Source organism: Lipotes vexillifer, unplaced genomic scaffold, assembly GCF_000442215.2.
Source record: "Lipotes vexillifer unplaced genomic scaffold, Lipotes_vexillifer_v1.1 scaffold510, whole genome shotgun sequence".
In the NCBI taxonomy this organism is placed as follows: Eukaryota; Metazoa; Chordata; class Mammalia; order Artiodactyla; family Lipotidae; genus Lipotes; species Lipotes vexillifer.
In genome coordinates, this window is record NW_006797594.1 from 358,468 (window position 1) to 380,905 (window position 22,438).

The window sequence follows — 22,438 nt, forward strand, 5'->3', positions numbered from 1 at the left end:
GGGGGGGGGGAATCTATATTCAGACATAAAATTCTGAGCGAAAATAGGTGAAAAGCCTCTCCCTAATGAAGTAATTCTATTTCAGCCCACTGCTGCATATGCTCTTTCTAGACAGCCACTGCTCATATGCTCTTTCTAGAATAAAAATTAAACATGGCCTAACTTGAGAAGTTTTCAGTGTTTCTGTAACAAAGGTCAAACACCTATGAGGTGCAGGAATTTGTCTCTGCCAACCTATCTCCAGCCACTTTCCCACATAAACCCTTAGTTTTAGTGATGACAAACTACTTGTAATTCTCAGAGTGAGTTTCTCTTCCCACTTCCTGCTTTTGCACCATTACTTCCCTTTTTTTCCCCCACTATATAATTTCTACTTGAGCCTCACTTCATGGGTACTTCTCCAACAAATCTCTCTTAACTCCAACATTAAATCACCTGAACATTAAATCAGGCTTACCTCAGCATTCCCACAGCATCCTGTACCTATTACTATCTTGCCCGTACACACATCATATAATAATCACTGTAGTTTTCTGTTTTCTTTTGTTTTTTGGTATCCTACCATATGTTCCTGGAGTGCTGGAATTCTTACTTGTTCTTTGTATGCTGAGCACTAAATGAAGGGCTCAATATATGTTTGGTGGGTGGATAAATGTATACATAAGCAAACAAAAGATACATATGGATACAACGTCTTATATAAAATTCACAAATCGAGTTTGAATAAAAAATATTTCTAAGCTCCAATTAACATTTTATTTATTTAGGTAGTAATATCAATAGCACTGATTTTTTAATACAACATAAGTATCTGTATACCACTTAAGAGTTATTACTTATATTAAATCTCACTAGCCCAACAGTAATAAGGTGGTAGATTATTAAAAACACTGAATTCTTTTCCTCATCTTTCTCAATTTACCAAAAAAAAAAAAACCCACCATCATGTTTATGGGTACTTTGATAAAATTATAGTTTTCTTAGGGTAAATTAAGTAGAAATACAACATTTAAACATAAAATAGCAATTCAAATTAAAGTTTCTTTTCAAGCTTGTTTCTATGCTCAATTTCAAATATAAACAAGAGAGTAATATAATGAATTACCATTTATCTAACAACCAGCTTCGCAATTAACAACTCATACCAATCTTGTTTCAAATAATCCAGCTTCCCACAATCTCAAACATGTTAAAATTTCATCCATAAATACTTTAGTACTCGTATGTAAAAACAACAAAAACACTCCTATTTTTAAACATCCACAAAATGAGTATCATTTTTAAAACATAATCACTTATTCCTTAACGTTAAATATGATATTATTATTAAATAGTATTAAATATCCAGTTTAGTTTATCTCTTTAGTTGATTTTGTTTCTTCATGGACTGGAAATCCAAACACAGTTCATTTACTGCAACTGAATCACGTGTTTCTTAAGTCTCTTTCATTAACCTGACAGTTCCCTCTCCTTTTTTTTTCCCCTTGCAATTTATTTAAATTAGGCAGTTTTTCCTGCAGACATTTCCTGCTTTCCAGATTTTACTGACTGCATCTCTGTGGTATTATTTGACAGATTTTTCTGTCCCTTGTATTTCTTGTAAACTGTTAGATCTAGAGGCTCAGATTTAAATTCAGTTCTTCTTGGCAAGAATCTATTTTAAGAGTTGTTGTGGACTTCTATTAGAAAAAACAATGTTTGGTTGTCTCTTTTTGTATGAGGTTGTTTGATCTGTGTGTGCAGGTTATTTTCAGCCTTATCCTTCCATTACACAGTTCCTCATAACCCCTACAGGGAATTCATCCACTATTTATTTAGAGGCAGTAAAATGGTGATATTATATCATTCTTTATTTACCCATTATGTCATTTCTTCACTAGTAGGTGGAATACTTCTTCTATAAGGAGAAAATTTCCCTCACCATATTTGTTAACTTTGAGGTACAGTTCATACAGGAAATGCACTTACATTTCTTTTCCTTCTTTTCCAGCTTTCAAAATGAGTTAAATTGCTAGCATCCTTTCAAAGTAAGTAGACCAGTAATTTTCTAAGTCTCATTATGAACTCATGGATTTGAAGTTATTTGATGAGTTTTAACAATCCATTATCATTGTTAATGCCCAAATTGTCCCCTCTTTAGCGAACAGGAAACCCTTTACTACTTCCTGAATCCTTTTCACAAGCCCTCAAGTCGTCTTTGATAGCTTCCTCACTTTCTGGTCTGATGAGATGAACCACGCTCATCTTGTATATTTCTTGCCTCAGACTGTAACTCAGGCATTTCATCAAAAAGCCCTGCTTCTGTTTAAGCTGGAAATTAAATTGCAATCTGAGTACTAGGTGAGCCTATTACTACTGGATTGGTCATTGTTTTTAAGATTTTTTTTTAATAAGATGAGCTAGGATACGTGTATTTTTAGAGACAATGAATTAAGAATTTACACTGTAATTCCAAGTCAAATTTGTAGGTTTTTTTACTTCTCTGATTTTATATTTATACCATCACTTGGGTTGAGTTTCTTGGTTCCAAATGACACTAATAAAATTATTTATTTGCTTTATCTTAGAATATACATAACAGTTTCAAAATAGCAATAACAATGATTAACAATGTTAACTAAAAGTTAAGACGTCTTAACTAAAAGTTAAGATTTCTTCACAATTCTTCTTGGCCTTCAGGAATACTCACCCCTACTATCAAATTACTGCTTTGAAGCCAACTAAAATAGTGATATTTTATTAGTGATATTAGTTTTGATCACCAAACTTCTGTATGGTCACTAATTTTGTTTAATTAGGGTCATTTGTTGTTTTTTTTTTCATTTTTAGGAACTGCTTTTTATTCACTTTGATCTAATGTTGCTTTATTATTTACTTGGATCCAACCTGAGCTACCAAAGTTACCATCAAAATCCAGCTTCCATCCTTGTCTCCTCTACACCATGACCCCTCTCCCCCTTCAGAAATTATTTAAGTTTTTCACTTATTTTCCCTTTTTCAATATAAGCAAATTATGAATAAGAGTATATTTATATTCCCTTTTCACAAATGATCATTAACATATTTACAATCTTATATAAATGTCATATTATACACACATTGTATCCTGGAGGTCATTCCATAGCAGTGTAGGGATATAGTCCCCTTTCCTTTATGCAACTGCATATACTCCATTTTGTAGATACACCATAGTTTCAATCTGTCCCTCAAAGATGAACCAGTCTTTTGATACCACAAACAATGATACAAAAAAAATGACCCTCTGCATATATTTTTTGGATTTATGGCAGTGTATCTTCTTATTTGCTATTTATCAACCAATGTAAATATATCCCCTTTGAAATTTTAAATTTACAATCACCTAGCACCCAGGTCTTGATTCCTAAATACAAATCCACACTTAAGTAAACTAGAAGTTCTTTGAGAAATGGCAGATGCTAAGGCTGGGACAGGGAAGGCACCAGATGAACCTAAACAAGCTTGCTGTGCCAAAAAGCAAAATACTAAAGAGAAAAGAAGAAAAAACAGGATATGGGAGCCAACTTGAAGAGCCTTCCATCAGCTCGATCTGATTTGAGCATCAAAACAGACAGTAAAGGATTATTACCTAGTAAATAAAACAGGAATCCTCAAGTCCATGCTGATGATAGGTAGGTAGGTAGAAAGACAGACAGACAGATGGCAGATGACAGGCTGAAAGAATTCTGAATGCCAACTGGTAAATGTGGACAGGGTGGCAGTGTTAGAAAATTACCATTTTGCAATCATCATAGAAAACACTCGTTCAGGCAAAAATCATCAAAAGATGCTAAATCTAGGGGGAGAGTTTGCTGAGTAAGATATTTACACAGTCTCAAAGTATCTTCTCACAAATTGCTTATTAGCTGTATTAATGGATAAATTAGAAACTACAGTGGAAAAACCAGATATCATCCTGTCCTGGTGATCAAAACTAATATCACCAATAGGGACAGACAGACATTATGAGCCTCCAGATTTGATACCTTTGTGAAAGACACATCATCACTCACACAGTCCTCCAGCCAGGGGATGCAGAGTGCAGGGGATGTATAAACTGCATCAAATCATAAGTAAACATAAGACAAACCTAAATTGAGAAATATATTCTATAAAATGACTAGCCTATAGCCTTCAAAATGCTAATGTCATGAAAGACAAAGAAAGAGGAATTGTTTCAGATTAAAGGAGATTAAAGAGACATGACAGCCAAATCCAATTTTAGACTGAACCCTGTATTGAAAGATGACTGGGATGATTGACCAAACTGGAATACAGAATAAAGATTAAAGTATTATATTAACGTAAGTTTTCCTGAATATAATAACTATACAGGGCTTATATAAGGGAATTCCTTGGTTCTTAAAAATATATATACTGAAGTTTTAAAAGCATTAATGGATATGATTTTTGCAACCTACTCTCAAATTATTCAGGAAAAATAAATACATATTACATAAATATCATGTATATAAACATAAATGTATAAAACGAAAGAATAAAAGGGAAATGTGGCAAAAAGCTAAAAATCAGTGCATCCAGGAAGAAGCATACTACAGGAACTATTCTTGCAACTTTTCTGTAATTTGAAATTCTTACAACTTTTCTGTAATTTGAAATTAATTCAAAATTAAAATGTTAATAAACAAAAATAATTTTTTCCAGTACCACAAGATTTTGTCACTAATATTCAATATTGTGGTATCTCATATTCAAGTAGTAAAAGGTACGAAGATGAGGAAATTTTAAAGCTGCAGAAGTCAAATGCATATGAAACAGGCAAGTGAGTAAACATTCAGTGGCATGAAAAATAAAAGTATCTAATATTCAGCCAATAAAATGGCCAAGCTGAATAGGTAAAATTACAAGAACTGCATAAAGCTTTTCCTTAAGAGATATAGAAAGATAAAAACACTAAGGAAGGGAAATTAAAGACCAGCTGTATACAAAAGCTGCCTCAGAAACTGCTGGTCACCCAACTCAGCATGTCTTCTTTTCCTTAGTAACAGAAATCCCAATGTTATGGTCTACAAAGTATTAAAAAGTGTACAGCAAAAACTCCTTGCAGTTAAGTATGGCTATTAGCTAAAAGTTCTGACAAATGAAACATAAGCAGAAATGCTGGGTTGTACTTCCCAGAAGGCTACTCAACCGGGCTGGCTCAGCTAGAAGATGCTCCCTTTTTTGGCCCTTCTGATTTGCCTTCAAAAGTTCCAGCTGTCTGACAGTAGGAAAAGTACTCAAAATTCACATCTGCAAGGTTCTTTTAGTATAAAAGCCAATATTCTTTTCCAATATTCCCAAGGTTATGGTAAGTGAATGTTCTTAATAACCTGAGTGACCATGAAAAATTAACATTCTGTTCAGTAAGACATTAAATCCATTTTTAAATTGTTTTATTCAAGTTAAGTTTTTAGGAGCTTTAGTGCAGCTATTGTCAATGGTTTACTTCCACATGAGTTTCACATAACTAAAATGTTATGATTCTGTATGTATGGACTGGCTCTGAGAAATGCTTTTCAAATTCTAACAAACATGAAGATGACCATCCCTCTCCAAGTTTTGAATTACATATGCCTTGGCCCCATCTCATAGCCTCTGGTGAAGCTAGTACCTTGAGGAGTTTTAATGACTCACTTTTGTTCTTGGGATAAAATGACTAAAATCTGATCTCTGCCTACCTCTCCAATTTATCTTAAATATCTCTATTCTGCACCCTAGTCTCACTAACCTCCTTTAGCCCTTGAATTTGCCATGCTTTCTCACCTCATAGCCTTGGTATAAAGCAATTCTCCCTACCTGGAAAACTTGTTAATCTTCATCCCACCTTCTTCCCTAGTTCCAGACCTCTTCCCCCAGACTACATTAGACATCTAGCATGGTATCTGGCACTTAGTGTATGCTTAACATAAACTAGTATGAGCACAGGAGTGTTTTACTTAACTGTATCCCTACTTTCTAGCACTCTACCTGACACATTCTGAAAATATATTTGTGAATTAATAAATGGCTAATACTACCTCCTCATTACTTTTATTCAAAAACACCATAAGCCTAAGTCTTCCACAGAAATTTTCTTGTTCTTACTCCTGGTTTCTCTGCCTCTACTTTTCTCTTTTGGGTTTTTTCTTCCTCCAAGTCATCTAACTTAAAACTGTTTTGGAGAAAATAATTTTAAGAAGAAATTTTTTTCTTCCTTTTTTTTTTATTTTGAAGAATCAGACGATCTGAAAACACCAGGTCCACTTCCCACATGGTCACAATTGTCTATATCTAAGTAGCACTCGTTCCTTTTGATGAAGGATATGACCTCCAATTCACCAGTCGCCTCCCCTAAACAAATGTCTTATACCTGGACAGCTTCACTCATTTACGTTATCTGTTTGGCCCTTATGCCTCCTTTTCTCATTTATACTCCAATTAAGACAAAAATTTTAATATCTCTTTATAGCTTTCAGAATATTTTGGTAAAACGAATTCCATTTTATCCTCACCACCAAAAAATGTCCTTGAAGGCACATATAGGGAGATTTCATAAACTGTTTTCAGAGAAGACAACCCTTCTAAGGTCCCAGCTTTAAGGAGACTTAATTCTGTAGTCAAATACTAAGTTCCAGCCCCAATCCCAGCACCCTGTCCAGAGGGCCCCTTCCAAATATCCTACGTTGCCCTGTTTGCTCAGAGCTTACTGCTCTGACTTTGAGTTCCATTCTGTTCCTGGCACATCAAAGTTTTCTCTAAAGTTCAGCTGCACATCTACTTCTTTTTCCTTTGCTCTGTATTATATAGCATTTTCATGTATTTGTGGGTAGGAAGTGCTTCAGAGTGAGAGTCTATGTTAGCTCAGCCCAGCCTATAACAGAATTGCAAGACCTCCTTTCTCTATACTCAACTTTCCACTCTTATCAGTCCTTTGAACTAAAGAAAACACTACTACCTATACTGAGTACTTGAAAATGATGTACTCTCAAGTGAATAAACAAAGATTCTTCTATGTTACAGGAAAAACATGCTTTTTTATCACAGGAATTGGAAACTAGCCTGCAATGGAACATAAAGAAAGAATGAATAAAATAATGACCTTCTAAGAAAGTGGTAGCAATGGATAGCTGCTTTCCTTACCACCAGATCGCCAACAGAAAAAACTGGCCCTGATAAATCTTGGAATAGACTGAGAAGTCAAAAGAAAGTAATACTGAAGTGGGTGTAGAAGTACTGAGGAGGAATGAAAAGAACATCTCAAAACAGTAGCACTAACGAAGAAGAAAAAAACACTGTGTATTTAAACATCATATGTAAGTTAGACTACCTTTATCAAAGGCTTAAATCGACGATTTCATTTTAAAAACGTATCCATTTGTTTACTTCTTTCCTTCTTAATACGTAAAGATTTTCTTTCTAATATATCACATTTCCGTAATTTTTCTTTCCTTTTTTTAAACTGGTAGAATTTAGATGAATTAGACTCTGGGGAGGAGGAGGGGAAGAGAAGTTATAGGATACATTGATAAAAAGTAAACTGACTTTATTATAATAGAGGCTTGTGTGCCTGACAATTACAGTAATAATTTATTATATTACAATAAATAGAACTGTATTTGCAATCAAAGAACTGTATTTATTGTTCTAAAGAACAAGCACATTGCACTAAATTCTCACTTTACGGCTTGCTCCCTTCCTCCTTAACTACTGCTTAATTGTCAATGCCACTCAAAAGGACTTCTTTCAGGGAGTTTGAAAGAATTTTTTGACAGACATTTGTGGGGAAATTCGGGACTAACTTGATGGTGTTCTGAAATTCAACTGACTTATTTTCTCCTCACTTCCTAGCCCTTTTGTCTCATTATATGTATATATTTACACCCATTAGATAAGCCCCAGGTTTCTACCACATGGAAATAATAAACATACTTAAGGATTACTGTGATGATTTAAAAAAATGTGAAGCATATTATCTGACATATACTAGGAGCTCAATATTAATAGCTATTAGAATTTAAAAAATTAATTTTTTCCCCCGAGTTCAAGATCAGTATCATTACTTCAAAATTTGTTAGGTGTTCTTTGGACTGTCATAATTATAAGTATAAATATATAAAATGTCTATGAATAAAACCTGTAGAAATACTAACATTTTCAAAACAAACTAATAAAAAAAGGAAGACATGGTGATTACTAACTGGTGCTATGTGCCAAACACTGGGTTCTCATCTAATCCTTTCATTTTCATATAATAAATAAACAAACTGAGGTTCAGAGAAGGCTAAGTGAAGAAAACAAATACTAATATTATGAAGAATTGAAAGAAAATTCAGAAAAATGAAAGCCACTAATTTCTTAGGATGATAGGAGTGATTTATTTTTAATATCCCTTTATGTTGTGCCATATGAATGTTGTCTACTTGGCCCTCCCCACTCACCCAGTATCCACTGTGCTTGCCCTTTGGTATTACATAACTGGCACTCCAGTTTTAAATGGCACATGCCAACCCAGCTAAAGATTAGATTTCCCAGCATTCCTTTCAGCTAGGTATGGCCATGTGAACAGGTTTTGGCCAATGGATTATGGCTAGAAGTGATGTGAAATTTCTACATCTTCGCCTTAAACATTAACTGGCTTGCCTTAAATCCTCCCCATTCCCATTTTCTTCCTGTTGACTGAAGATGGCAACCACTGGAGAAATAGAAGCCACATGTTACAGATAACAAAGCTGTCCTACTAGCCAGAATACCTGGATAACCTCAAGAGGTAGAGCTCACTTAGCTAATAATGAAAAGAAGTAACTATTTTTGAGACCCTGTGTTTTGAGGACTCTAGTATATATGGCACCTTAATTGGTTCTCTAACTGATATGCTATAATAATGTTTTTGCAATAAACACTTTTGAAATAACAAGTTTTATACATATGTAATTTGAATTTGTTTGCTCATCTCTTCAACTAACAAGTATTGAACAAGAGTTTCTAGCGGGGACAAAATGCCATGGGAAAAGTAAAACTTGTGAGAATCAAAGATATAAGGATGATGATAAAAAAAAGGAAAAAAAGATATAAGGATGGATCTGTTGTTGATTGAGGAACCAGAGGTAGGGCAAATGAAATTAGGCACAAGGCTTCATGGAGGGAGTAACTTTAGAGCTGGGTATTGGTGTATTCCCCACACTTTCCCTCTAGAAAACACTTCTTCTCTGAGGCAACTGATAAAACTTCTCACTCTTTAAGATTACTCAAAAATATCCTATCTTTCATGTAACTTTCTCCAATTTCTCTAGGGACAGGTCATTGTTCCAGCCCATGTGTTCACAGTGTTTTTGCTCATATGTTACTAATAATTCCTTCACAATATTATAAATTATGCTTATACATGTATCTCCTAACTACATCCTGGAATTCATTAAGTTGGGGCCTTTAGTTATTTTTATAGACCATTATCCACTTCAACAGGGCTAGAGAAACAATATGGAAATTAGCAGGTATTGAGTACTTACAATTAAAAAAAATACAAATTAGTTGTCAAAGGCAATGGCTTTTAAACTTTTTGGATGACTTAAATAATAAATACATTTTATATCATGATGTAGTATACACATGCACACATGTAACGTAACAAAAGTTTGATGAAGTAATACTCTACAAAAGGAACACTATTAGTTTACATTATTCTCTTTCATTAAAAAAAATTCAGTTATGGTCCTCTAAGGTGTTGCAACTCACTATTTAAAATATATTAGCATAGAAGCAGTCACTTAGAAAATGAGAAGGGTTCAGCTAGATGATAACTAAGATCAGATCACCTTCAAATTCTATAAAATTACATTGTATTAAAATTTGTTATCCTTATCTTTCACTACAGGCTATAAAATAACTATCAAAGGTTTGAGAAAATCTGGAAAGTATTCATCCTCATGGGTCTGAAAACCAGTTACTGCCTTTGTTAGGAACTAAAGAACACACACAACAGCTCCTTTTAGCATTCTAAATTACCAATCCAATGCAAAATTCTATCATAAACTCTTCTTAAAGTACAGTATTATTCTTAAAGTCTCTAACTTGATAAATGAGAATAAAACTGCTAGAAATAGATGCTAAGAAAGGTAACATTTAGCAAGACTAATTTCAAAGATGACTGGGTTTAGTCATGCTGAATCTGAGGTAAAGGCAGTAAACTCAAAAGTTTCTCTAATAAGCATTCAGGGAATCAGATGAGAAATAAGGACTATGTATACATACACTTCAAAGTCACTTAACAAGTTTCATAAAACATTTATGAAATTTGTTATAATATCAATGATATGATAAAACCCTCTATTCTATTATTTATAATTATAACAAGTAGGCAAAACTTAACGTTTATATTTTTTCCCCATTAGTATTACCTATCATGTGGAAGTCTAACACATGTAGAAATTATATAATGTTTCAAAACAATCCACAAAGTAATTGGGGGGAGGAGTAGTAGGTAGGATTTACAGATTAAACTAGATTGACCATGAGATGAAATATGTTGAAACTAGATGATGTATACACGAGGGTTCACTTTATTATTGTCACTACTTTTGCATATGTTTGAAATTATCCACAATTTTAAAATTAGCACAAAGAATAAAATAAATGTCTATATTTAAAAGTTCAATCTTTAAAAGATTAATCATTTGATTAATTTGCTTTTTTAAAAAGGTTTTTAAAATACTTATATGCTTTTAAATTACTTTAATGAATACTCTCACAAGAAAACAAAGTTCCCAGCACTATGTATTTTACTTTCTAACAAAATTATTTGTAATTTGGTATTCATCAGTCTGCAGATACCCATGAGAGTGTGCTGCACATAAGAACCTGCATCTACTGTGTCATTTAGTGAAAAAAAAGTGAAATGATCAATGTAGTACAGTATGACTGAGATAAACTACTGCACACTAGGTCAAACCTTTGGTATAAAATACATGCTAAAACTGGAATAAGGAGATTATTTACATTATCAGCTCTCATGTACCCCTAATTGTAATTCTTTTCTTATAAAATTTCCTTTCAGATCAAACTTCTTCCTTTTATTAATGTAATTCAGGATTTAGTAATTTAGAACTGGAAATACTGTAGTATTTGCATCAGATAGCAATCATCATATTATAATCTACCTCAAGCACAAAAATAAGAACAGCCTTCTTTGAGGGAATTTAGACTAACTCCACTCTTTTCCAATGGCCCCAATCCTTTACATAAAAACTCTTCAGCATAATGTATTGCCTTCTAACATCATTTTCCCTCAGTATAAAAAAATTATTCTTTGTTTTTTGCCGAAGCCTGTCAAAACACCTCACCACCATAAAAGCCACATTACAAGGACTTTTAACATGCGTAAAATTTAAGACTACCAGACGTTTTAAATGATCTCTCAAAAACAAACAACAAAAAGCACAAAATTTCATTCTGATATTGGGTTTGATACAGAGATTAACCATCTGTCTTATGATCAAACTTCCCTGTCTCCTACCTTTGGACTGCTGCAGACTGTATCTCTCTGTATTTACCATACCCACCTGATACTCAGACATTAAAGGTTTAGGTCTCTTTCTTGATTTTAAGTTTTAGAGAATAATCTCAAATTTTAGCATCTTATGATATTCATCACATAGTAGTTGCTCAATCATCTAAATAACTATCTGAGGACAGAGAACTGTATTTCTAAAAGCAGTGAGATGTGAAACAGCTAATGGGAATGGTTTTCATTTAGAAAAGTGCTCCCCACTATTTTTGTGCCTTATGCCACAGCTCTGATAGATACTGTAGACAGTGGATCCCATAAGCCAGTACTGTTTAGCCAGAACTTTGTGTGTCTCTGTATTTTAACCTCAATAACTGAAATCTCAATCTATCCACACCAAAGCAACTTTCAAATTCAGTTTAACATTTATTTAAAGTTGACTTCTTAGCAGTCACCTCATATCACAATGACAGATAATATACTCCTAATTATAAACAGCAATTTTCTCAGTCATTAATACACAAGAACTTGATTCTGGTACAAGAGATTCCTAGAGTCTCTCTCTGAAACCAGTGGGTCTGACCAGTCCATTCACATGGGTAATATACTCTCCCATGGGTATCTCTTAATACACTTAGTGTTTATTCAGCTATGCTTCCTTTTTTCCTCCTTCCGCCACCTGGGACTAAACCATACAAAAACTTCAGTATGACACTAAACAAACCTCAGGGTAAAGAACTGCGAAATTAAGATGTCCAACACATTCTCTGCACTAGGGAACTTGTACTTCTTTTGCTGGGGGACTATGAATCCTGTGAAAACCTTCCTCTCCATCATGTTTCTCAATATACACCATTTGTTCTTCTTTTCTTTCCAAACCACATCATTTCTGATCTTTAAGATTACAAAAGTTCAAAAACTCCATGAAGACTTCCCATATAGCCCATTACCTCACTCCAGTAATTTGCCCAATTCCATTTTCTTTCACCTCACCTGAATGCCTATACGACCCCATGAGTTTGAGCATAGTCACGTGATTGTGTACTTAAACTTGGCTGTTCCATTATCACCTCTAGATCAAAATAATCTTTCTGCAACTTAATTTATAATTTCAAAACATGACAAGATACTGAATGACTCCAGGTAAATAGTTTCATATATATTCATATATAAATTTAATATGCCTATAGATTTCTGTGGGAATTTTGTTAAAATGAAAATTCTGATTCAGTAGATCTGGGACACAGAGGGCAACTTTTAGGGTAAAGGAATCATTCTGTACTGTACTGGAGTGCAGGATAAATGATTCTATGCATTTGTCAAAACCCATAAAACTGTATATCACAGAGTAAATGTAATATATGCAAGTTTAAAACATAAACCCATGTGACTGAGGATCCCAGGATAGAATGCAAACTGATATATGAATCTAACTATTACAAACTTATGACATAACCACACTGAAGGGGATGAGGGGAAGAAAGCTACCTCGAGTAACTTTGGAAATCAGTGTTCTGACTAGAAACCATAAGGCTAAATATATTAGGAACTGTACACTGTACATAAACACTGTATTTTAGTTGGTAAATCTGTTTCTTCTGGGAGTATAGTCTAAAAATTCTGAAACTACTTTACTTGTATACTGAGGTTGGAGTGCATGCATGGTGGATGGCAGATGGTGGGAGACAAGTTTCTCTCTATTAGAGACGGAAGTTATGAAGGTACAAGAAAGGAAGATTAGGATGAATCCTGTAGTATAGGATTAGAATTGGAGACAACAGTACTAATTCATGTTTACCCTAATATGCACACAGATGGGGGCTTCCCTAGTGGCACAGTGGTTAAGAATCCACCGGCCAATGCAGGGGACATGGGTTCGAGCCCTGGTCCGGGAAGATCCCACATGCCATGGAGCAACTAAGCCCGTGAGCCATAACTACTGAGCCTGTGCTGTAGAGCCCACGAGCCACAACTACTGAGCCTATGCACCGCAACTACTGAAGCCCGTGTGCCTAGAGCCTGTGCACCGCAATGAGAAGCCTGCGCACCACAACGAAGAGTAGCCCCTGCTCACTGCAGCTAGAGAGCCTGCGCGCAGCAATGAGGACCCAACGCAGCCAAAAATAAATAAACAAATAAATAAATAAAATTTTAAAAAATGCACACAGATGGACACAGAAACAACTATAGATACACATTGTTTAGTATATATAAACATCTATAGATTGATATAACTCTGTTCTGTCTACTGAGAGGGCTTCGAAGCAGTGACACCTGAGTAGCAACCCAGCACCCAAATCTTGGTTTCTAATTACCCTTTTCCCCAATAAAAGAAACCAGCCAGGGCTCTTTGGAGAAATGGTTGATTCTAGGGCAAAAGAATGGGAGGGTGTAAAAAGAACACAGAAGCCAACTTGAAAGAGTTCCCAATGGGCAAGGCTAAAACAATTTGAACAATAAAATTAACCTACTGGATTATAACCCAAAGAATAAAATATACATAATAAGTCCATGCTTATATAAGTGAATGACAGAATTAATGAGGGAGAAATTATTTCTTTATAAAAGAATTCCATTTAATATTATGTAGTTACTCCCTCCCAGCAGGAGATAGAACTTAATTCCCACCCATGCCACCACTCACATCCCTTGAGAGTGGGCTAGACATAGTGACTTACTTCCAAAGAATACAGTATGGAAAGAGAAAAACAGTAACTTTATAGTGGAGAAACCTGGCAAATACTACCTTGGTCAAATGATAAAGGTTAACATCATCAGTAAAGTCAAGTGGATATTCTGCTCCCCATATGATGTGACCAGTAGAGCACTTCATCTCTGTGATACTCTTTCTAAAAACTGGTAACTGATAACTCTAGTTTATCCTAGCAAAAAAAATCAGACAAATCCAAATTGGGGGATGTTTTATAGGATACCTGGCCAGTACTTCTCAAGACTGTTAAAGAAATTAAGGAAAGACTTAGAAACTCTCACAGATCAGAGGACACTGGGGAGAGTTAACAACTGAATGCAACATGGTACCCTAGACTGAATCCTGGAATAGAAAGAGGGCATTAATGGAAAAACAATAAAATCCAAGTAAAATCTGAAATTTGGTTAATAGTTGTTTGGTTTTTTTTTAAGACATTTAAAAAGGCTATAAATCTGGTTTCCCCTTCTGGAGAATGGTAAACATAGTACTAAATACATCACAGGAATTTTGGGAGGAATAGCTACAATAAATTAAGGTAATGCACCATGTACACCATGGCTCAGTCAGGGTAAGAGCTCAATAATTACTGGTTGCCATTATTACTGAGAAATGAAACGTACCCAACTTCTTGCTTGCATGGCCTATGACACAGTTCTCTGGGGGGTTCCCAGAAAATAAAAAGCATGTATAATAACATCAATAACAACACGTAGCAAGGTGGTGAATGACTCCATGCAAACAGCTTCAAATATAATGCATATGAATTTATTATGAATACATATCATTTGGGAATCTTGTTAGAAAGAAGATTCTGATTCAGGAGGTCTGGGGTGAGGTACAAGGTTGAACATTACAAACAAGCTCCCAGGTGATGCCAATGCTGCTAGACCAAGTACCACAACTGGAGCTATAACTTTTCTACTTCTGTAATGTTTTAAAATTTTTCATAAAAAATACAAAAAACGTTTTCTCCACCAAACTTTATGTCTTCGCCACAAATACTCGTATTTTTAAACACAGAACTGTACCAGCTATAACCCTCAAGTCATCAATATCTTAAATAAGCAATGACTTAATCAGTATAAAAAAAGGGGCAACTACACATTAATACTTGCCCCATTATCTCATGCCTGTGAAGATAAAAATAATGTCTTTGAAAGTCAAATCACATACAATTCTCTTATCTTTACCAATTAAAAATTAGTCTAAATACATTGCAGTAATCTAGATTAACCACAATTTTCAGAAGTTCCGGGAAAATTTTAATTCAGTGAATTCGGTTTGGAGAGAGTAACCTATTACCAAAGCTCCTGATTAACAGTTTATTGAGTTTTCAAAGCATAAAAAATGATCTTAATAAATGATCTGAGATTCAGTAGCATGTACAAGATATTTGAGGAAAGAAAAAACTAGTAGGAAAAGATGAAGGAAGTACATACTGAATCAAGAAATAGGGATTAACAAAAAAATGAGATGTAAAACAGTCATACTTTCCTACAATTAATGACATCACAGTTAATTTTAAAAACCAGTTTAACTCAACGATTTCTAGCCATTCTGGCTTTGTGATTTCACATTTTCCTGTCTTCCTTAAAATGCTTCTTTGCAAAAACTTTTGAAATTTAAGAATAAATTGAACCTTTTTAAAAACACTCCAAGGACTTCCCTGGTGGCGCAGTGGTTAAGAATCCGCCTGCCAATGCACAGGACATGGGTTCGATCCCTGGTCTGGGAAGATTCCCACATGCCACGGAGCAACTAAGCCCGTGCACCACAACTGTTGAGCCTGCACTCTAGAGCCCGCGTGCCACAACTACTGAGCCCATGCGCCACAACTACTGAAGCCCGCACGCCTATAGCCTGTGCTCTGCAACAAGAGAAGAAAACCGCAATGAGAAGCCCGCGCACCACGATGAAGAGTAGCCCCCGCTCACCGCAACTAGAGAAAGCCTGTGCGCAGCAACGAAGACCCAATGCAGCCAAAAATAAAAATTAATTAATTAATTTAAAAAACTCTGAGATAACATCATAGTAAGCTCAAGGAAATACCATTCTATTGCCTTTAAAAAATGTTCAAATTCATTTATTAAAAGAAACTGATTTTGATGGCAAGAAATCTTGCTGGTATGTGTATACATAAAAGCAATGTTTCCAAAAATGGTATACCATAGAAGTCTTTGATAGGATACTAACAGGTATATGGTGAAATATGCAGCCCTGTCTTCAAATTAACTTTGACTTGGTGTTCCTTAAATTTAACAGGTCATTTTGACTATCTGGCTTTTTTCTCAAAGCCTTTAAAAAGTGTTTTAGTGCCTCTGAATTTCTAAAAATGAGATTTTCATTTAGAACATTTCCATTGATCATATTTCCTACTCACTGCCTACTCAAAACACTTCAAAAGTTGAGACCCAAAGATTCTTGAAGCTTAAAACAATTAAAATATTTTCAGTAAGCCAAGGAAATTTAATTGCAACAGAGTTCCTCTAAGTAAATATAAAATTTACACACATATATATTTAAAACATATTTATAAGTATATTAGGTCAAGCACTGTTAATGCTATAAAAAGCTATAATATATCAAGGAAAAGAATTCTTTTAGGGACTTCCCTGGTGGTCCAGTGGTTAACAGTCCACCTTCCAGTGCAGGGGACATGGGTTCGATACGTGTCAGGGAATTAGGGTCCCACATGCTGCAGGGCAACTAAGCCTGTGTGCCACAACTACTGAGTCCATGCACTCTAGAGACCACGTGTCACAACCAGAGAAGCCCTCGTGCCGCAATGAAGATCCTGCGTACCGCAACTAAGACCCGATGGAGCCAAATAAATAAATAAATAATTTAAAAAAAATCTTTTAGAATCAGATCAATATAGCTCAGTTGCCAGCTCTAGATCAATTCTAAGTAGGTAAGACTGTTATAACACATCACCAAAATTTCCTTCACTGTGATAATTTTTTATAAGCATACTATATAGACTAATTAAAACAATTAAAATAAATTCTCAAAGTTACATGTACAAATTTACATTATTGAAAATTTTATCTACAGGCAAGCAGAGAAATTACTTCTGAGTATTAAGCATTTATCAATCGTCCAAAAATTAGTAAAATGTAACCATGTATTTCTGGTCTTTACCCACAAATCTATTTCTGGAGCAAATCATCATTCAAGTTAACTTTAAAATAAAAAATGTCTAACCAGGCTTTGAAAAACTTCATTACAATTAACAACAGAAATCTAGAGAGCTGGGAACTGATGCTTTGAAATCTTCCAATAGTATCTCCAGAAAGCTTAACTTCAGTTATATAATAAACTTTGTGCTAACTTGAAACTGAGGTACAGGTGCATCCTGACACACGTTTCTTAGTAAATAAGTTTCAAAATTGTCAGTTATAACATAGCCATTCTTCTTCCTTTCCGTCAATGGTTATGGAAGAAAGGTTTTCACATCAGAAGAATCAAAACAGACACTTTTGAGTAGAAAGCGAATCATACCAACTAAAAATGCCAAATGACTTCTTGCTTAATTCTACTTCGTTTCATAAATTTCCATGAAGGAAAAAAAGGAAATCTGAAGCAAAAATACATGTAAAAATTCTAGCCAATAACAATCAAATTCTACAGCATATATCAATTTTAAAAACAAGCATAGGGCTTCCCTGGGGGCCCAGTGGTTAAGAATCCACCTGCCAATGCTGGGGACACGGGTTCAATCCCTGGCCCAGGAAGATCCCATATGCCACGGAGCAACTAAGCCTGTGCACCACAACTACTGAGCCCGTGCTCTAGAGCACGCTAGTCACAACTACTGAGCCCACGTGCCACAACTACTGAAGCCCGGGCGCCTAGGGCCCGCACTCCGCAACAAGAGAAGCCACGGCTGTGAGAAGCCTGTGCACTGCAAGGAAGAGTAGCCCCCGCTCGCTGCAACTAGAGAAAGCCAACAAAGACTCAACACAGCAAAAAAAATTAATTAATTAATTTTAAAAAAGATGTGTGCTTTATTTAAAAAAAAAGCATATTTCTCCCCTCATCACTCTATATTAATATTCATAGTTATGGTGACTTTTGGTTTTTGCAAGAAAATCCCTGTATCTATAAAGTTCACCTCACTCTTAACTAGGCACAGTCTCCCTTCTCTGTATTGCCTTGTTATGAAAGCTTCTGGTATGCGGGCACTGAGGCTTGGTAACTACGGTAGAGCAAAGGAAAAGGACAGCATAACAGCAGAAAGGAAGAAAATGAAAGGAAAACAGAAGCAGGTCTCCCTTCTTCAGATAAACACCAAGGCAGTTGCAAGAACTAGATAACCTGACAGCCACAATTCTAAGAAGTACATAAAACCTATATGGTAGAAATAATGACTCAGAATAATTAGAGAATATACATTGCATTTATTTAAAATGAGAATGCATTGTAAAAGATTCAAGTAAATTTGATTTCACAGGGTTTAATTTTTTTTTCATCTCTACTGTATCAAATTTGATTTACGACTCCCCCTTTGCTTTACATATGGCAGCAAAATACATAAAAGATTACTGGAAAAGGTAAGGGGTCAGAATATAACAGCATGTGATCTCTCTACATGCTCAACTAGAAGATTTACTCTCAAGAGTCTTATTTCCTATTTCATGGGTAGTTAGGCTCCTGCGTTTCCCCTAGATATTTCTACCTATTAATCATTTCATTGTTCACTAATGAACAAGAGAATGTGGACAATGTGACTTTCCTATTCACTTACTCCAGTCAATATACCTGTAGAGATTGGAATCAAAGCTGAAATTCAAAGGTCTTCTAGTTTAGCCCTTCAACTTTGGCGTTTCCAGTTAAACTCTGTTGTTAAATACTTTGTATATTACGTAGTAGGATGAAACTTCAAAATCATTTAATTCAACTCTCCTTATTTTACAGTTCAGAAGTCATTCAGAGAACTAGTTAGTGCAGAGACAGGTCAACTCAGGTTTTGTAACTCCTAGACCAATACTTGTTCTACTAAATCATTCTGCTTCCCATAACTGCTTCTTGTTTTCTATGATGTTCTTGTTATCCAAACAGTCTACCTGTGAAACTGATAAAGTATACCTAGCATAACCAGAAAATCCCAAGCCTCAGGTCAAATACATATCCCACTGCTTCATTTTCTATCCAACATTTTCCTGAAGCCCTCTTAACTGCCAAAACTTTCCTGTTCCTTGTCCTTCACATTTCTCCATCACTGTAATTAATGTTTCAGTTATGTAATAGTCTGTTATATAAAATATGATGCTAATTTTAATAATATAGAGTGCTCATTATAGCAGGAACTATTTTAAGACCTTTACAGGTAGCATTTCATTTAATCCTCAACTTTAAATAAGATAAATAATACTATAATCCCCATTTTATAAATACAAAAATCTAAGTCTCAGAGGTTAAAAAATTTGCCCTAATTCACACAGCTAATAAGTACAACTGGGTAAGTAATCAGGCAGTGTGACCCCAGTGTCCATATTCCTGACCTCTCTATATGATAAGTGTATATGATAAGCATATGTAACTACATGGGATTGCATTATTAACGTGGCTGGTAACTTAAAACTGGGGGGCTACAGAAGAATTTTAAAAGTCTTTGTATTTGAAGAGGTTTCTTACACATTAAAATAGCTTAACATGGCTTACTCCCATAAACCATATCTTCTTTGCAAAGACATGGCCCACGTAAGAACTCTTAACTCAGTCATATATAATTAAAACTCAAATTTGAAGAGGTAATGGGGGAAAAAGTGTTGCAGCAATACTCTAACAATGTCCAGATCAGCAGTGTCCAAAAGAACTTCTGCCATGATAGAAATGTTTTCAATTTTTCTCTATTCATCACGGTAGCCACTAGCCACATGTGACTATTCGGCACTTGAAATGTGTCTAATGTGACTAAGAACTGAATTTTGAATATTTTGTAATTTTAATTAATTTAAATTTAAATAGCAACATGTGGCTACTGACTACTACACTGGACAGCACAGGTATAGAAGACAAAATGCCAGAAAAAAATGAGTAAAGAAATTCTTATTGCCTTTATTTGGAGAGTGCGGTAACAGTCAAATCAATTTAAATGTCTTCCGTTACTTGCTCTAGTTTCAATTATTAACCCAAACAATATAAACCTCCAAAGAGATTTAAGTATCCCAAACTTTCTATATTTAAATTTCTCTTTGTGCATCTCAATGGAAAAAAATAATTAAACTCTGTATTTTCAACAAAGCTTTATTTATTAGAAACTTTTTAATGTTTGGAGAGCTAACAGTGAATCTGAATCTGAAAACTCTGCCACCTATTAGAAAAACTAAAAAGTGTCACCTAAGTTTTCAACTGTTTTCATAATAAAAACTTGATAATAAAGTACTTACCTTGACTCTCCACTACTGTTTCTAACACTTTCTTCATCACTGTGTCCATTCATTGTAAATATCAAGAAGTTTTAAAATAAAATATAAGTCTTCCCAGTTTAAAAGATGAATATAAATACTGACTCCTCTTTGAATATCAAAAATTCACAGATGAATTTTCTTCAACATTCACAGGTTTCCTGGGACCCTTTGACTCACCTAAAAAAAAAAAATTAAGAAAGTGAGAAAATTTCCTGTAGACAAAAAGATAAATAAGTCTATTTGGAACTTATACAAATCTATCTAGGCCAACTAGATTAGAGGTGGTAAGCAAGGGGTAGGGGTCTTTTTCTCAAAATACTTAGGCTTCTATTAACTACATTCTTGACTACTTACTAGAATTTAGCACACCACTGCTTATTTTTGACAGAAAAAATTAAAATATTTGTGGAGTGATAGAACTTTTAGACTAATTGCAACCGTGTGTATATACCACACATTATAGACAAAAAACTAAAGCAAAATGGTAGTATATAACATATACATACGTTCCAAGAATAGAAAATAGAGTCTTATTAGATACTTGGCCAAACAAATGAAATAAGGGAGAAAAAGGTTACCTTAACCAAGCACTAATTCCTATCACGAAGGACTTCGTATACCAGAGGGAGGGGAAGTGTTGAAAATGCTCACATGAGAACAGGAGAGTAAAAGTGTATCATATAATCTTAGCCAAAAAAACGTACAGGTCAAAATAAATGTGTCCTTTCACAGGCAAACCGATAGCGCAGTTTTAAGTTTAAATAATACAGTATATATATCCAGTTTGGACATGCAGAGATTCCTCTGGGGGAAAAAGGTAACAGAATATATACACTATGATCTTTTAAGTAGGGGTTTTGGGGCAGAAATCATGGACCAAGATACAACATTTCCACCTTTCAACATATCAGCACAACACTGGAGAGTCACCTACAAGCCACCCACTAATAAACAAAGGAGATCTCTGGCAGGGGAGGGAGAGGAAGAAGCGGGGGAAGGAGACGTCAGATCCTTCCCCAGCCAGAAAGTACCGAGACAGACGACTGAGAGCAGAGCTGTCCTCCGACCTCAGCAAAGAGAATTTACTCCTACGATTATTTCCATTCCACAAAAAAAGAGGGGGGAAATAGGCTGCTGCCAACTTAATCATAACAAACTCTGCATCTAGATCGGGATTTTAATAATCCAGAAACTACAGTCCAGTAGACTTAGCAAGAATTGTTATCTAAAAATTATTTCACGCAACATTTATTCCTAATGTTAAATATTAATTCCAACTAGCCAAAGAGATTAACTATTAAACAATTAGATCTTAAAAATCTAGGTACTCTAACAAACTGCCTCTCCCGAAAGTCTCTCTTCATTGAGAAAGTTCACTCCTCTTTTCGTTCTTTCCTTTTCACCTCCCTTTTGCCCCTCAAAATGGCTTTCTCTGTACTTTGTAACTTCCTTTCTCCTCCTCATTTTCCTTCTCAGAGTTAAGTCCTCTTTCTGAGCCCGTTCTTACAACCCTAAGTTCTAAAGCTCCAAGCACCCGCAGCTCTCTCCTGCCTTTCACGCGTCTTAACAATGATTCTTCCCTAAATCGTTAAACCTCTTCAATTCGCCTTTTCTTTACCCCGTCTTTTATCAGTTGCTTTCCTCCTGCTAAGTTTTCAAGCGGTTCTCGAAAGGAGGTTGGAAACCTTCCTCCCCCGTCCGTCGCAGCTTCGCTCCAATCAGCCACCCGGACGCACCCCCCCACTCCCATCCCTCCCAGGGCCTCCATCTCGGTCCCGGAGTCTCCCTTCCCGCCTCAAACTTCCTACAGACCCA

At 35.2% G+C, this 22,438-nt stretch overlaps 1 protein-coding gene across 1 annotated transcript in view; it reads right to left on the reverse strand.

Annotated features, from left to right (window-relative positions):
* The window catches only part of CHD1 (chromodomain helicase DNA binding protein 1), a 71,997-nt gene extending 51,195 nt beyond the window's left edge, over nucleotides 1-20,802 (reverse strand). Inside the window, 1 exon segment of the mRNA XM_007469732.1 lies at nucleotides 20,603-20,802. Coding sequence (XP_007469794.1) covers nucleotides 20,603-20,655 — 53 coding nt within the window. The 5' untranslated portion in view covers nucleotides 20,656-20,802.
* Between the last annotated feature and the right edge of the window lie 1,636 nt (nucleotides 20,803-22,438).